Source organism: Neomonachus schauinslandi, chromosome 15, assembly GCF_002201575.2.
Source record: "Neomonachus schauinslandi chromosome 15, ASM220157v2, whole genome shotgun sequence".
NCBI lineage: Eukaryota > Metazoa > Chordata > Mammalia > Carnivora > Phocidae > Neomonachus > Neomonachus schauinslandi.
The window spans coordinates 40,350,140-40,366,150 of NC_058417.1; the positions used below are offsets into that span (position 1 = coordinate 40,350,140).

At 52.2% G+C, this 16,011-nt stretch overlaps 1 protein-coding gene across 1 annotated transcript; it reads right to left on the reverse strand.

Annotated features, from left to right (window-relative positions):
- Positions 1-13,148, reverse strand: CAVIN1 (caveolae associated protein 1). Its single transcript, XM_021681802.2, has 2 exons — positions 12,512-13,148; positions 1-1,508 (listed from the first exon to the last, which is right to left on the reverse strand). Exons 1-2 carry the CDS (start codon positions 12,980-12,982, stop codon positions 807-809), a joined length of 1,173 nt encoding a protein of 390 aa, XP_021537477.1. The 5' UTR covers positions 12,983-13,148; the 3' UTR covers positions 1-806.
- Between the last annotated feature and the right edge of the window lie 2,863 nt (positions 13,149-16,011).

A 16,011-nucleotide genomic window follows, 5' to 3' on the forward strand; every position in this document is an offset into this window, starting at 1 on the left:
TTTCTCATGCTGCTGAGAATTCTCCTCTTTTCACTCATTTCCACTTTCTACTACTTCCCATTCTCCTTCCCAAAGCCATAGCCATATGCTGCTGTTGCAGATGCATAAACATGCTAAGTGTTCCCTACACCACCTGCTCCTTCCCCAGGGCTCTGCTTGGCTACAGCCTTCCTTGTTGAGACCATTTACAGATACAACCCGTGCTAGACTCTCATTCCAGGGTCACGGCTCACTCTGCCCTCTTCCCCCAACTGCCCCAGTTCTCCCAAAAGTTGCTTTCAAGTCCTTCCAATATGGGGCCTCACGTGTGGGCAAGGGTCCCCTTCAGGATTCCCTCTTTCCTTTTATGGTAATTTTGGCTTTGAAGCCTCCAGGGATCAGGATGAGAAAGAAGAGCTCAGTGAACAGGAATGACAGCAGCTGGGTACGAGTGTGAGGTGGAGGTTGGGGGGAAGGCAGCCTACCCCAAAGTGGGGTGGGGCAACCATGGAAATGACAGCAATTTCCTTTAAGATCCCTGACTTGGACGACCAGGACACGGATCACTCCCCCTCTCCATTCCCACCCAGACTATGCCCAAATTGGGGCTCTCCATGGTGGAGGCTGCCTCCCCCTCCCATTTTAACAGCTGTAAGACTTGGAGGGGTGCTCCTTGAGGGGCGGTGTTGTCAATTTAGAAACATCTCAGCCTGCGTGGGGCCGAGAGAGAATGCGAAAGAGAAAGTTCCAGAGGGAAGGGCATGGGGAGGGGGCAGGGAGAGGCGGGGCAGGGTGGCGCGGCCTCCCGGGCAGAGCCCCGCATCCGCTCAGTCGCTGTCGCTCTTGTCCACCAGCACGGCATCCGACTCCTCAGTGATCTCCAGCAGCGTGTGCACGTCGGGGCTGCTCCCGCGCAGCAGGTCGGCCGCCTCACCGCGCTCCGCGCCGCCCTCGTCGTCGTCGGCGCCCACCTCCACCATCTCGGTGGCCTTCAGCACCTCCACCTCGCCCTCGCGGATCTTCTTGACGTGGAAGGTGAAGGGGGGCACCTTGTAGACCGCCGTCTTGGAGCGCGCGTAGACCACGTGGTCGGGCGTGAAGGACTTGCGCAGCTTGTCTCGCGAGGTCTTGAGCTTCTCGCGCCGCTCGGCGGGGACGAGGCGCGTGCCCAGCTTGTTCATGCGCTTCTCGAGCGTGTGCCGCGTCTTCTCCAGGTTCTCTTTGGTCTTGAGGCGGGTCTTCTCCAGGTTTTCGCGGGTGCGCACCTTGGTCTTCTCCATCTTCTCCTTGGAGAAGGCCTTCTTGAAGTCGTCCACGCGCCGCAGGCCGCTGCGCTTGATGCGCTCGGCGCGCGACTCCTCGATGACCTCCTCCACCTCCACCGCCTCGTCGGACGACAGCTCGAGCGCGGCCGCGTCCTCCTCCGGCCGCTCGCCCTCGCCCAGCTCGTCGCCCTCCTTCTCGGGCAGCGCCTCCGCCTCTTTCAGCGACTTGCCGATGCTCACTTTGGCCGGCAGTTTCACTTCGTCCTAAAGGGAGAGCAGAGCGCAGAGGTAAGGGGCAGAGCGGAGGGCTGGGCGGGGACGCTGGGCGAACCCGCGGCAGGATGGTGGTGATTCTGGGGAGTGCGTGGTAGCCGTGACATCCGCCCGACTCCTTCGTCGGTGTGTCCCCAGAGCCTTGGCACTGAGCTGGGCACCGCGTGGGAGCCCAATAAATATGTGTTGAATGAATGGTAACTATACAAACAGGGCGAGGAGGGAACCGAGCTTCCGGTGGAAGACTGGCGTGTAGAGTCATTGCGCTTGGGCTAAATATCTCTGCAGACCCCAAACCTGTCCTATATCTACATCCATATGTCTTACATTAAACTACTCCTTACCCCTTGCGTCGCAGGGAACACAATTTAACTTTGGAAATGGGCAGAGCGCCCTCTGGTGCACTAAATCACACGTTGCTCTAGCCAGGCCAAAATGCAAAGGGGTTTGGGAAGCCGTTGAAGGGTGGGGTTAGGGGAGTGAGCTCACAGCTAGTGTCAGGCGACCCCAGGTAGGGTAGCTTGAAGGCAAGATAAAGGGAGTGCGTTTCCCAGACTTCTAATCATTTCAGAACCAGTCTTAGGGAAGGAGAGCTGTGCTGAGCCCATGCTCCCCACCCTTGACCTTCTCATACTGATTTGTTCCAGCAGTGGTCATTCCCCCCCACGTAGAAACTGAGAGAGGAAAGAGGAAGAAGCTGGCTGGCAGCCAAGAGTGTTTTCTCCCCAACATGGACATTTATTCTGGGTCTGACTTCCCAGCCTTGGAATGGAAGGGAGGGATTACTTTTTCCATTGTGTTTTTTTTTTTTTTTTTTTTTTTCTTACCCAGACCGGAGCTTAAGGGGCCAGGAATCGGGTAGTGGTCCCAGATTCCCTGAGATCTGGAGCTCTGAGCCAGTTCCCTCTTCCCCTGGGAGTACCTAGCACCAGCACTGTTTTCCATTCTGGGAAGATTTTCCAAGATCCTGACTCTGGGCCAACATTTCAGAATCTCAGGATCACCCCCCACAAGAAGGTAGGGGAGGCTGAGCACAGAAAGGGAAAGGGGGCACATCCAAGAACATAAACATAAACCCAGATCTCTGGTCCAGACTCTCTCTAGGGACTTCAGATGAAGGAATGAGCAATAGTAGTTTTTCAAAGGGTTTTCTGAAGATTGTTTCCCAGAATTGTAAAAAAAAAAGTCCCATCTGAGAAAAATGAGGCAACATGAGTTGACCCCTCTCATAAACACACACACACACATTGTCCACTTGGTATCTCAGCACCACCTGCTCCAGAAATTCCTCCCCCAGCCCCCAACCTCTTTCCTCTTCTCTCCCATCCACATCCCCCCAGAGTTTCCTGGTTTATACTGAAAACTAGGAACACCCCCTCCCAACTTCCTTCCCTCCCTGTCAATAGCATTAGCAAGGACAAAGACAGAATGCTGGCTCCACCTCTTCTCCCAAACTGGGCACCAGCACTGCTGGGCATCAAGCCACCTCAAGCTCTCATTATTCAACTACACCTCCCAGCAGGCAAGGTGATCTGGGCTCAGGGCATGCTGGGACTTGTAGTCTCCACCTGCCATAGCTGGCTTAGTACTGTCATTCTTTTTTTTTTTTTTTAAGATTTTATTTATTTTACAGAGAGAGACACAGCGAGAGAGGGAACACAAGCAGGGGGAGAGGGAGAGGCAGGCCTCTCGTGGAGCAGAGAGCCCGATGCGGGGCTCGATCCCAGAACCCTGGGACCATGACCTGAGCTGAAGACAGACGCTTAACGACTGAGCCACCCAGGGGCCCCTAGTACTGTCATTCTGTCCATCCTTCTGCTTCTTATCACTCACAGAGGAGTTGAAGGGGTTGTTTTCTTTGTTCTGAGTATAAGAGGGTCCCAACCTCTCTTAACATTCCTTCTTATTTCCAGTTGTACCCTTTGGGTTTCCTTTTTACAGTCACTTCTTTCTGCCTGCTACTCAAGTCCTCTCTTTTACACACCATTTTAGGACTCTTCATGATTTAAACTCTCTGCTGCTTCTTCATCCCTCTCCGCCCAGAATTTACCTGCAGCCCCAGTATCAAAAAAATTTCAGCTCTGATCTCCTTCACAGCCTCTCTGACTATAACCCCACATGTGCTCCACCAAAGGGTAGTGGAGAACCCCTCCTTTCACTAAACTTAGACAATGTGGATGGGCTAGGGAAGGATTAGGGTGATGGGCGGGGAATAGTCAGGAAACAGTCCCAGCTGCTGGAAAACAAATCAACATTGTCTCCCTGCCCCACCCCCAGCAACCCTGATACCCCCCTTCCACCCCCAGCCCTGCCCCACCCCACCCCCTAAAGGCTGAGCTGACTCGTTTTCCTGGCCTCTGGCTTCCTAGATTAAAAGTGTTTGCCAGCTGAGCTTGGAAGTGAACAGGGCTAGGGTCAGAGTTGCATACCTCTTGTAGCCAATCCCATCTTCCTAATTCTTGATGAAAGTTCTCAAATACAACATCAGGGAACAATCCCAGTGAAGGGAGGTTTATTCCTGGATTTGGAGGTGTCTCTCCCAGTCCAGAAAGGCATATGGAACTATATTAACCCCATTCATTGTAGGTATCCGCCAGAGTGATGGCTTATACCAGAGGAGCTGCCTTGGTGGAAGGTCAGGGGATGGGGGAAGAAATAACTTCACCTAAGTCCCTGGACAATGTCCAGTAGACTGGCTCTGCAGAGGGTATACCACTATGATTTTAGCTTTTTTCCTCCATTAATGGATTTTCTCTTTTCTCCCCCTTTCCAAGCCAGGTTTCCCCTATGACTCATAGGCTTGGAGTGCTGTCTTGGGCCCACCCCATTCACCCTGTTGCTACAACAACCACCAACACAATTCCAAAGCACCTCCCCCCACCCTGGGCACAAAGGCCAAGCACCCTTGTCCCACCCCTACTGCCCTGGCAGAGCTCCTACACCAAAGGAGGGGCCTCGGGGTGGCAAGGAGGGAGGGCTCTGCTTGTTCTGTTTTCACGTTTTTATTAAACAAAACCACCACTCCCAACAGGCTTGGTTTCCAGAGTTACCTTTAATGACCAGGTCTGAGCAAAAGCATGCACAGCTTCCCCTGCCCCCCCAACCAAGCACACACAGTTCTCCAACCCAGGAAGGCACCAGTCCAAGATGAGTTTCAGGAGCCCCAGGAAGGCTTCCCACCCCTTCCACTCCACTGCCAACCCTGCTGTATAAACTGAAGATCCTCTGGTCTAGGAAGAAGATTTTATTTTATTTTTTGTTTTAATTTTTTTTTAAAGATTTTATTTATTTATTTGACAGAGAAATTAAAGAGAGAGCACAGATAGGCAGAGTGGCAGGCAGAGGGAGAAGCTGGCTCTCCGCTGAGCAGAGAGCCCGATGCGGGGCTTGATCCCAGGACCCTGGGATCATGACCTGAGCTAAAGGCAGACGCTTAACCGACTGAGCTATTCAAGTGCCCCTAGGAAGAAGATTTTAATATGATTATAATTTAATCGAGCACCTACTATGTGCCTAGTCCTTGGCCAGGCACTTCACATTTGTCAGGGAGAAGGGAAAATGTCATATGACTCTAAGTAGGAGCCTTTCTTTCCTTTTTTTTTTTTTAAAGTAAGTTCTTTAACAAAGGTGGGGCTCAAACTCATGACCCCGAGATCAGGAGTCACATTGTCTACCGACTGAGGCAGCCAGGCACCCCAGGAGCCTCTCTTGACTTAGAGCTCTGTCCCCAACTACTACCTGAGAATAGCCAGAGAAGACTTTGGAGAGGGCATTCAGAGACCCAGGATCTGCTCAGAGAATATGTTAGAAAAGGGTGCTTGGGGAGAGGAGAAAAGAGGGAAAGTCATAAAAACTCAGGATCATTACTTTAGATTGCCAAGACAAGGGGTGAGAGACAATGAAGGCAGAGGGTCCTTTCTGCTAGAGTAGGATTCTCAGCAGGGTTAATGTTGCTCCCAAGAGGGTGGAAATTCTTGAGAGGTGATTTTAGATATTGCAATAGTTTGTAGTGCTCAAAGAGTCCCAGTACATACACAGATAGACATAGTATATCTGTAGTATCAAAATTTCATGGAGGAGGGGAAAGTTAGGGGGAAGAAACATCTAAAAGGACTCCTTAGGGGGATGATTATGGAAAAAAAAGAAAAAAGTTGAGGAAACCTTTTTGTGCTATAGGGAAGCCAGAGGATCCAAGCCAGAGCCAGCTAAAATGTCCCCCCTTCTGGCCTCTCTGAGTTGGCAGCTTTTGGGTGCCCCGCCCAAGGCAGGATCTGGCAAACATAAGGGATCCCTTTGCAAAACATTTTCTAAAAAAAAATGGAAAAAATAAGTGTAAATGTTTTCTTCAGCTACAGGGAAGGGGTGGACAGGGCACAGAACAGACCCCAGGCCTGGGCCTCATGACGGCCCTCTCCAAAGAAGCTTTGAGCCAAACTGGCCTGTCCCTGAGGAGGAGTCAGAAGGGGAACGGGAAGGAGACTCAGATGCCATGGCACAGTTTCATGCAGTTTCATGCAGGGCAGCACAGGGTGCAGCTCCAGTATGGTGTTTGGAGCGTCTACTATTAAGACAGAAACTGAGAGGTAGGGGAGGGCCCCGTCCCTTCACCTCCCACCCCATTACACACATCACATTCGCCTGAACTCTGCATAATGCCAGAGTGTTTTCATAATACCCACCACCCACCCAGGACTTGGAAGAGGCCTGCCATCCCGACACTGACCACCACTAAGCAGTGATAGCCCATGCCCACAGCCCTGCGTCACCCAGGAGACCCTAAGCGCCCCCATCGGCCGTCGGCTTCTCTGGGGTGGGCAGAGGCACAGGATCTGGGTAATAAGGCAGTGTCCTAGGCGTCTGGTCAAAAGGTGGGAGCTCAGGCACTGTCTCAGGCTTCAGATCAAAGGGCTCAGTCTCAGGCAGAAGGTCAAAAGGCACGATCTTGGGTGTGGCCAGGTCAGAGGGTGCTTTCAGCTTCTTCTTGGGCTAAGATGAGGAAAAGGGGTTTAAATGGGGCTTGAGATAGGTGCAGATGGGGTTGAGAGAAAGAGGCCTTAGTGGGCATGCAGAATTGGAGTTGGTGAGTAGGGGGAAGGGAGTACGGTATGTATCAGGCTGGAAAGGAACCATATTTTATATGCTTCATCAAGAGGGCCCTGCGGTTGAAAGTGGGACAAACCCAGGCCCAGGCCCATGTTTAATAAACAATTTAAACAGAGCTCCTCTCTTCTTCCCTCTAGAATCTTCCCCACTCCCATCCTTAGCCTCCTGCCTTCTATCCCTACCCAGCCAGTCATGGGATGATACTATTGAGGGCTGGAGGGAATAAGAGGCTTTCAGGGATGGAGAAGGAGCTCTCTAAGAGGTCAGTTATTGACTCTAGCTGGGAAGGCTCTGATGAGTGAAAAGGAAGGCGAGTAGGCGAACAACTCCACGGTCTTCAGAGTCCTATGCGGCTGATCCCATTTCTCATTATTTCCCCGGGGCAGGGTGGGCACTGGGTGCCGCCCCGGATAAGGAGAGGGAGAGGCATGGAAGAGGGACATCCTGGCTGTTTCCCTTTGGCCATGTCCCCACCTCTTGCCCCCCTTGCCACCCCTCCCCCTCCCCACGCCTGGGATATCAGATACCAAGATGCACAGAGAAATCAGGAACAAAAACCAAGCTCTTTTTATGACAGGTGGGCCTGCATCCTGGAAGACCTAGCAGCAGCTCCCATTCTCCCTCCTGAGGGGCTGAGTTGCCACTCTTGCTTTGGACCATCATGAGAAGTCAGGGAGAGGGACAGTTAGGGGCACTACCAGACTCCAGTGACAGCAGTAGTGGGTAAAAGCCTGCAGCCACAAAAATACAAGTAACAGATGCCAGTCTGCCCTGTGGAGTACAAGGAGAAGGGGGGAGTGGCAGGGAGGCCGAGGAGGAAGCCACATGGTCCTCTCATAGCCAGATGCAGAGTCCATGCTAGGGGATACCCATACTGACCAGGGAGCTCTATGCCTTACCTTCTGTACCCCTCCTCTCCCACTGTCACTGGTCCACTGTCATTGGTCATTGCCTCTGCTTCAGTACTAGGAGGCTGAGCAGCTAATGGCCACCAACCTTAGCAACTCTTAGGAATGTTGATTATTACACCCACATGTGTACACACACGCACACACACACAGCGGCCCGGGTGCCAGGACCGTGCAGCTATCTCCCTTAGAGAATGAAGGAGCCAGAACTAACCCTCTGTTGGAATAACCTCCACACTGACTTCTGCTGCAGAGCCTGGGAATGGAAGGAGGAAGTGGGGAGCAGAGAATGTAGCAGAAGAAGGGGTGCACCTGGGTTCTGGCCCCAGCTTTGACCCCCCATTGCCTTGAGTGACAGCAGGCAAGTAACTTCCTCTCTCTGGTCCTCCACTTCCCCAGCTATAGAATGAAGGAGCTGAAGTTGATTATCTCTGAAGCATCTTCCAGCTCAAAAAATCTGTAATGGCAGAATAATGAAATATTCACAATGGTATGCTTCAATGAAATGGAATAAACCACTACTCATCTCTGAGGTTGGTTGCCTAGCAACAATATCCTCTCACTTCTCTCTATCAGTTGCTTACTCTGTGCCATTGCATCCCTTTTTGATTTTGACCTTTACAATAGTCAGACTTTATTTAAAAAAAAAAAAAATCAGAGGGAGGAGTATTATTTCCTTTGGTCTTAGGATTACCTCTTAAAATATCCTCCCTGCTTTGGATCCAGTGACCAGGAAAAACTCAGCTTTTTGGAGGAAGGATGTGGTAAGCACTCTTTCCATGGCCACTAGGCTTAGGGGATGAGAAGGACAAGAGCCCCACATTGGAATATTTTGGGGACAAAAGTTTGGAGCTCTAGAACAAGAGAGCCCTGATTTGCCTTGAGTCCAGGAAAGAGCTATATGGGTTAGGTTAGGATTTGGGGAGGAAAAGCCAGCAAGCCCTCATTCCAGCCTTGGTGCCCTCATTTTTATTTTTTTTATTTTTATTTTTTATATGAAACACATTTATTTATTTATTTTACTTTTTATTGTTATGTTAATCACCATACATTACATCATTAGTTTTTGATGTAGTGTTCCATGATTCATTGTTTGTGCATAACACCCAGTGTTCCATGCAGAACGTGCCCTCTTTAATACCCATCACCAGGCTAACCCATCCTCCCACCCCCCTCCCGTCTAGAACCCTCAGTTTGTTTTTCAGAGTCCATCGTCTCTCATGGTTCGTCTCCCCCTCCGATTTCCCCCCCTTCATTCTTCCCCTCCTACTATCATCTTCTTTTTTTTTTCTTAACATATATTGCATTATTTGTTTCAGAGGTACAGATCTGTGATTCAACAGTCTTGCACAATTCACAGCACTCACCATAGCACATACCCTCCCCAATGTCCATCACCCAGCCACCCCATCCCTCCCACCCCACTGCCCACTCCAGTAACCCTCAGTTTGTTTCCTGAGATGAAGAATTCCTCATATCATTTTTAAAGCCTATGAGCCCTTAATTCCTTAAATGCTTCCTGGTCCTATCCTCAAGCACTTGGAGCAGGTCTGATGGGTCCTTATGTAGATCACTGTCTCATCAAAACTGCTCCAGAAAATGTTTATTTCCATTTTAGCCCCTTTTCTGCATTCTAAAAGAACACTAATAATATCCAAATCGTTATCCGGGAGAATTGGATTTTTTTTTTTTTAAGATTTTATTTATTGATTTGACAGAGAGCGAGCACAAGTGGGGAGAGAGGCAGGCAGAGGGAGAGAGAGAGGCAGGCAGAGGGAGAGGGAGAAGCAGGCTCTCCGCTGAGCAGGGAGCCCGATGAAGGGCTTGATCCCAGCACCGTGGGATCACAGTCCGAGTTGAAGGCAGCCGCTTAACCGACTGAGCCACCCAGGTGCCCCTGGAAGATTTGGATCTTTAATGATCACTGCCCCTCCTGTTTGTACAGTGCCCATGATCTGCCAAATCTTCCCAGCAGTTCTCAGTCCACTGACCCTTCGCTACTAGTAGATTGCGTTCTTCTCCTTTACTAGCTGTTGCCTAGTTAGGTGTCACCTGATAGCATGAGTTGCCAAACTGCTAATTTTTGTTAGGGAGCTAGGGAAATGCCAGAGGACAATAATGACTCAGAAGTGGGTTCAAGGTGAGGGCTCTGATATCTTGGGGTGGGAGGTGCTGAATTTCATGGGGGGCGGGGGGATCAAATGCAAACTTAACCTATGAAATTATTATGTCTAGGGGCGCCTGGGTGGCTCAGTTGGTTAAGCGACTGCCTTCGGCTCAGGTCATGATCCTGGAGTCCCGGGATCGAGTCCCGCATCAGGCTCCCTGCTCAGCAGGGAGTCTGCTTCTCCCTCTCACCCTCCCCCCTCTCATGCTCTCTTTCTCTATCTCATTCTCTCTTTCAAATAAATAAATAAAATCTTTAAAAAAAGAAATTATTATGTCTAGCAGTTCCTTGAATATGGGGTGAGGCCACACAAGGGATTCCCTCCTTTATCTCCCCAGGAAAAAGGTATGGGGGGCCAGATGACCTGATCCCACAGCTGGGGCCTTGCACGCCTTTCATTCTCCCTTCTACCCCGCCCCCATTGCCACATCATCACTTCCCACATCTGTAGTGGGGAATATAACATCCTCTCCCCTGTTCCCACTCTGTAGAACTCACACTCTCCCAGGAGGCCTTTCTCCAGATTTCTCTCTCTCTCTGCCTGGCCACCCAAGCATCCTACCCCTCAGCCTGACTACCATAAATGCTGCCGCCCCCAAGCTTCCCTATTAGGCCTGCCCAGGCGCAGAGCTATTTTTACCTCATTCTCTTCCCAGGCCTGCAGACCTCAGAGGAGCAGCCTCTGCTTTTCCTTTAGCAGCTGAGGGTACTCAGCCCTTGCCCCCTACCTGGACATCTGCTCTGCAGCTCAGGGAAGTGCTGCTTCCCTGAGCCCCACCCCTGCTGCTGGGATCTTTTCCTTCCTGATCTCCTCTCCAGGTTGGAACCGTGTTGTTAGTTATTTGCCCTGTGGTTTAGCGGCTCAGGGTCCCCAGCTTGAGCCATTCTTTCCACTGCCACTTTCTGCCTCCCACTGGCCCTGGTTTAGTACAGATGCAGTCAAAGCCACCCTGTTAGTAGAGGCCCTCCCCCCGCCCCAAACACACGATGTAGAGGTGTGTGCCAGCTGCCGAGAGGCAGTAACAGAGCTCTCATTGGCCTCTGCACCGGAGTCTTTCTCCCTCAGTACTCATCTTCCTCTCAGCATCTCCACCCTTGACATAGGTTTACTTTGAGGCTGAGAACCTTCCCACACTCTGCAGTCTGGGATATTCAGAGTGAGGAGGGCAGCATATTGAAGCTGTTCGTGGCAACCCTCTCATACAACAGGCTGTGGAGACCCCTGCGTGTTGTTCTTCCCCCAGTGACGCCCCCCCCCCCGTGCTAATCAGATTTCCCTAAAATCTTTCTCACACACACTCCTCCAAGCAGTTAGATTAAGTAGATTAAGTAGAAAATCTACCAGATTGTGCTCTATGGGCTGGTGGGGGAGCTTCTAGCGCTATGTGGGAGGAGTCCCTAGGCATTGGAGGGAGGGGGAGAGCACCACTTCTGTCTCTGTCCCACCACCATCTCCTCAGATGGGTATGAGCTCACCCATCTCCCTGTGTCTGTTCCCAATCCCTTGTCCTAATCTGCATCTCTCTTAGCTCCTCCTAGAGAGACCCAGCCAAAGACCTCACTGAATCCCAGATGGTCACTCAGAACCCAGCTTGACCAGGGCCTGGTGCAGTCAGGGAAACCACAGCTCCCTGACAGGTTCTCTCACCTAGAGGGTGTGGGAAATCAAGCCTTCCTTTTCTTTCCATTCCCTTCTGAGGGAGAGGAAGGGGCAAAGGGAGCATACACTAACCCCTTCGCCCCCATGACCTCACCTCCTTGGGATGGGAACCTCAACCTCTGCAGGAAGCAGAGAGGAGAGGCTGGGTAGATTCCCACCCGATCAAAGATCACCAAGCCCTCAGCTCAGAGCCACTTCTAATGGGATTGGGGAGCGGGGAGCGAAGAGGACCAGCAGCACTGAGATTTCCAGGTTTATTTGCAGTTATGAAACAAAAATGGCACTTTTATCCGGGTAGGCAAAACGGGGAGAGGTGCAAAGGAAGCCACAAGCGGCCTGGGCGGAGCCTGGCGCGCGCCAGCCTCCTCCCGCCTGTCTGCCGGCTGCTCCACTGTCCCGCGGGCCGGCAGGGTGATTCTCCGCGCCTAGATCGCCGGACCGGCAGGGGCTGTCCATTCTGCCCCAAGAACCCCTCTTGCACTCCTCACGTCGCGCCCCGCCCCCCATAACCCCGCCCCCGTGCCTACTTCCATCTGGCAGAGAGGGTTCGGGAGCGCTGCCTGCGTCCCCAAGGGCCTGAAAGTGCCCAGAGGCTCGGGGCAGATCGCAGCGCGGGGACGCGGGGGCAGCCGAGGCCCATACGGGTCCGGGGGCGTGTGCTGGCGGTCGCGTCCCTCGCCTGGCGCAGCCCCCGCCGGTGCGTGCCTGAGCCCTGAATCACCCGCTATATCGGGCGGGCAGCGCCGGAGGCCCCAAACCCGGGCCGCGCCGCCAGTGTCCGCTTACAGCGGGCCCACCGGCCGCCAGGGACCCCTGGCTTTCCCCCAAACCTCCGCCAAGTAGGGAGACTTTACAGAGCCAAGTTGGGAACGGTCTGCCTGGGGGGGAGCGTCCTCGAGTCCTGCCCCCTAACTTTTTTGCGAGTTTGTCACCAGAGGGAGGGGGCTCGGTGATAAGGCGTGGGGTGCAGAGCGCGCCCCTCCGCGCGCTCCAGGAATCCGCTGCCCACCCCGCCCCACTCCAGCGGCGCTCGCCGGAAGAAGGGTGGGTCCCCCGAGCCACGCCAGGCTGGCGGGAGCGCCGCACCGCGGGCAGGTCCCCCCCACCCCAAGCCCCGGAGACAGCGAGCCGGGCGCGGTCCACCCCTCCAGCTCACCTGGTAGATCATGACTTTAAAGTTGCGGCGCCTCAGCAGCTCGGCCTCGTTGACCTCCAGCTTCTTGATCTGGCCGGCCTGGCGCTCCAGGCTGCCGCGCACGGTCTTCACGTTGACGCTGACCTTGCGCACCTTCTCCAGCAACTTGCTCACGGTGTTGCTGGTGGTGGCGTGTGCCTTGCCCAGCTTGCTCAGCTCGCCCTGGATGCTCTGCACGGCACCCTCCATCTCCGCCTGCCGTTCCTCCAGCTGGGCTTGGGTCAGCTGGATCTGGTCGACGGCGCCGATGATTTTGTCCAGAAGGCTCAGCACCAGCACGCCGTTTACCTGGTCCGACTTGATCAGCTCCTCAGAGCCGGCCCCTGACGGCTCCTCCGCCGCTGGCGCCCCCATGGGGGAGGACCCCGAGTCCCCAACATCGGGGTACTCGGGAAGCGGCTGCTCGATGATATGGAGCTGGGTGTCCTCCATGGCTAGCCGGAGCCGTGCGGGGCCGGCCGGGTGGAGCTGGAGCTGAAGCCCAGGAGAGGAGGAAAAGCGGGAGGGGGGTGGGGGGAAGCGAGAAAGAGCAGAGAGCCGAGGAAACTCGAGCCACGTCCGTGCGCACCGGGACGGTGGCCAGAACTGTGGGGCGGGGAATCGGTGAGCTCCCCGGCTCCCGGGCCAAACCCCGGAGTCTCATCGCCCATTGGCTGGCCCCACCCCAGAAAGGGAGGGACCGGGGCAGAAGGGGAGACCGATGGTGGGGAAGGGGGGCAACCGAGGGGGACCCAAGAGCCGAGCGCCCCACCCTTCCCAGGATAGTTGGAATAGTTGGAGCGGGAGACTAGGGCCTCGGCTGCCAGCGGAGGTCGCGCAACGGGACTGGGGCGGAGGAATGTGAGCCGTGAGCCGGAGAAGGGAAACAGGTCCTGGAGTGGGGCTCTCCTTTTCCCTCCCGCTTTTTTTGCTCACCCACAAACGTACCTAAGCATTTGAAGTTCTAGAGCGGGGAGGGAGAACATGAGACCCTAAAATCGTATGCAAAATACTGTATTTGCCTGTGCCCAGTTTTTGAGAGGGAAAAAAAATCCATGGCTTCCACAGTCTTTTTAAAGGGGCCTCTACCTCCCCCAAAGCCAAGTTACTAACCACTGTTCTAAAAAGCTTGAAGAGTTCTGAGGTGCTGGGCTGGCTGAGTCAGTAGAGCTCGTTACTCTTGATCTTGGGGTTGTGAGTTCAAGACCCACCTTGGATGTAGAAATGACTTAAAAATAAACTTTTTATTTTTTTATTTTTATTTTTTTTAAAGATTTATGTATTTATTTGAGAGAGCAAGAATGAGAGAGTACATGAGAGGGGGGAGGGTCAGAGGGAGAAGCAGGCTCCTCGCTAAGCAGGGAGCCCGATGCGGGACTCGATCCCGGGACTCCAGGATCATGACCTGAGCCAAAGGCAGTCGCTTAACCAACTGAGCCACCCAGGCGCCCTAAAAATAAACTTTTAAAAAATATTATTTATTTATTTATTTGACAGAGAGAGAGCGCACAAGCCGGGGGAGCAGCAGAGAGAGAGGCAGAAGCAGGCTCCCTGCTGAGCAGAGAGCCCGATGTGGGGCTCAATCCCAGGACCCTGTGATCATGACCTGAGCTGAAGGCAGACGTTTAACCCACTGAGCCACCCAGGCACCCCTAAAAATAAAATCTTTAAAACAAATGTTTGAGAGGTTGTTGGGGGAAGGGAGAACTTAGATTAAGATCACAGTGGTGGTGAGGAGCTGCAAAGCTCCTCTAGGTTCCTCCTAGATTTATACTAACAGAGTAGGACTAAGATGGACAATAAAATAGGAAGTAAAGCCTTTGGCCATCTCTCACCGCTCTTTAAAAATTACCTTTTCTGTGTTTCCCCCTGCCAGAGGCCTAGCTCACAGTGACTTCCCAGAGCAGGACCTAGGAGTGCATCTACCTCTCTGATCCCAGAGACTGGCCCTTGGCAATGAGATCATCAAATCTGACCTCCTCACTTGACACACAGTAACAGGAGGGCCTAGAGAGGGCAAGTGACTTGCCAGGTTAGCCTTGGCTTGGTGCTCAAATCAGGTCCCTATACTGCTCTCTGGCTCTTTTTACCTTAGCACTCTACCTTTCATTGGGACAGGGATAGGCCGACATGGCCACCCATGCATGCTGGTTTTGAATATGCGGGCCTGATGATTAACTACAGACATATTTTCAACTGTGATGGGTATCAAGGAGCAGAACCAAGGAGGACTCTTGACTCAGAAGTCTAGAGAAAAAGAGGCTGCTCGTGCTCCCCTATTTTGCTATCTAGCACAGCACTGGACTTAAGAGTTCCCTGGGGTGGCACCAGCCCTCTTTCCCCCAGAAAAGCTGCAAACCTTTTCCCTGGTTAGGAAACCAAGCTTGGGTTTCCCCAGCTGGACAGATGATGGTCTTGGCAAAAGGTCACTTCTAGTCTGGCATGCATTATCATTAGGAAGAGTGAAAAACTGCTCAGTGGGTCTCCAGGCCCCAACAATCCATTCAGAGAACCAAGCCAGAAAGATGCTGAAGAGCTCAGTATCTGGGAAAGTCTGGGATAGCCCCAATGACTAGCAGATATATATCTATTAGAACTGACAGATTACCAATTTATTTTAGAATTTAAGAGAAAATGTACTGGGTTGCCTGAATGGCTTAGTTAAGCATCTGCCTTCAGCTCAGGTCATGATCCTGGGGTCCTGGAATCGAGTTCTGCATAGGGCTCCCTGCCCAGAGGGGAGCCTGCTTCTCCCTCTCCCTCTGCTGCTCCCCCTGCTTGTGTGCTCTCTCTTAAGTAAAATAAATAAAATATTTTAATAAAAATTAGAGAAAATGGGGCGCCTGGGTGGCTCAGATGGTTAAGCATCTGCCTTCGGCTCAGGTCATGATCTCAGGGTCCTGGGATCGAGTCCCGCATCGGGCTCCCTGCTCCTTGGGAGCCTGCTTCTCCCTCTGCCTCTCTCTCTCTCTCTGTCTGTCATGAATAAATAAATAAAATCTTAAAAAAAAAATTAGAGAAAATGTACTATAGCAGTTTAAGTTGCTTCCATTGAGGATTGATAAGACTTCTAGAAAAAAAGAAGAGTGACAGTAGAGAACCTTACTAACCCTTTATAAGGTTCTTATTTATTTAAGTAATCTCCACACCCCATGTGGAACTCGAATCATGACCCCGAGATCAAGAGTCACGTGCTCTTTGGACTGAGTCAGCCCAGGGCCCCAGGTTCTTACTTTTTTAAATTGGTTAGATTGTTTTCACAGGTGACACACAAGATACAGATTGTGAACAGGACACAGAGAAGTAGAGTGAAAAGAATTTTTCCTTCTACACTTGTCTGCACAACTACTTTCTCCCTCAAGAGACAAATTGTTACTGTTTTCAAAAAAAAAAATGTTACTGTTTTCTTGTGGAATATATATATATATGCTCAGCACTTTGCTTTTTTTCAGTTAATAATATACGATGAAGATTGTTCCATA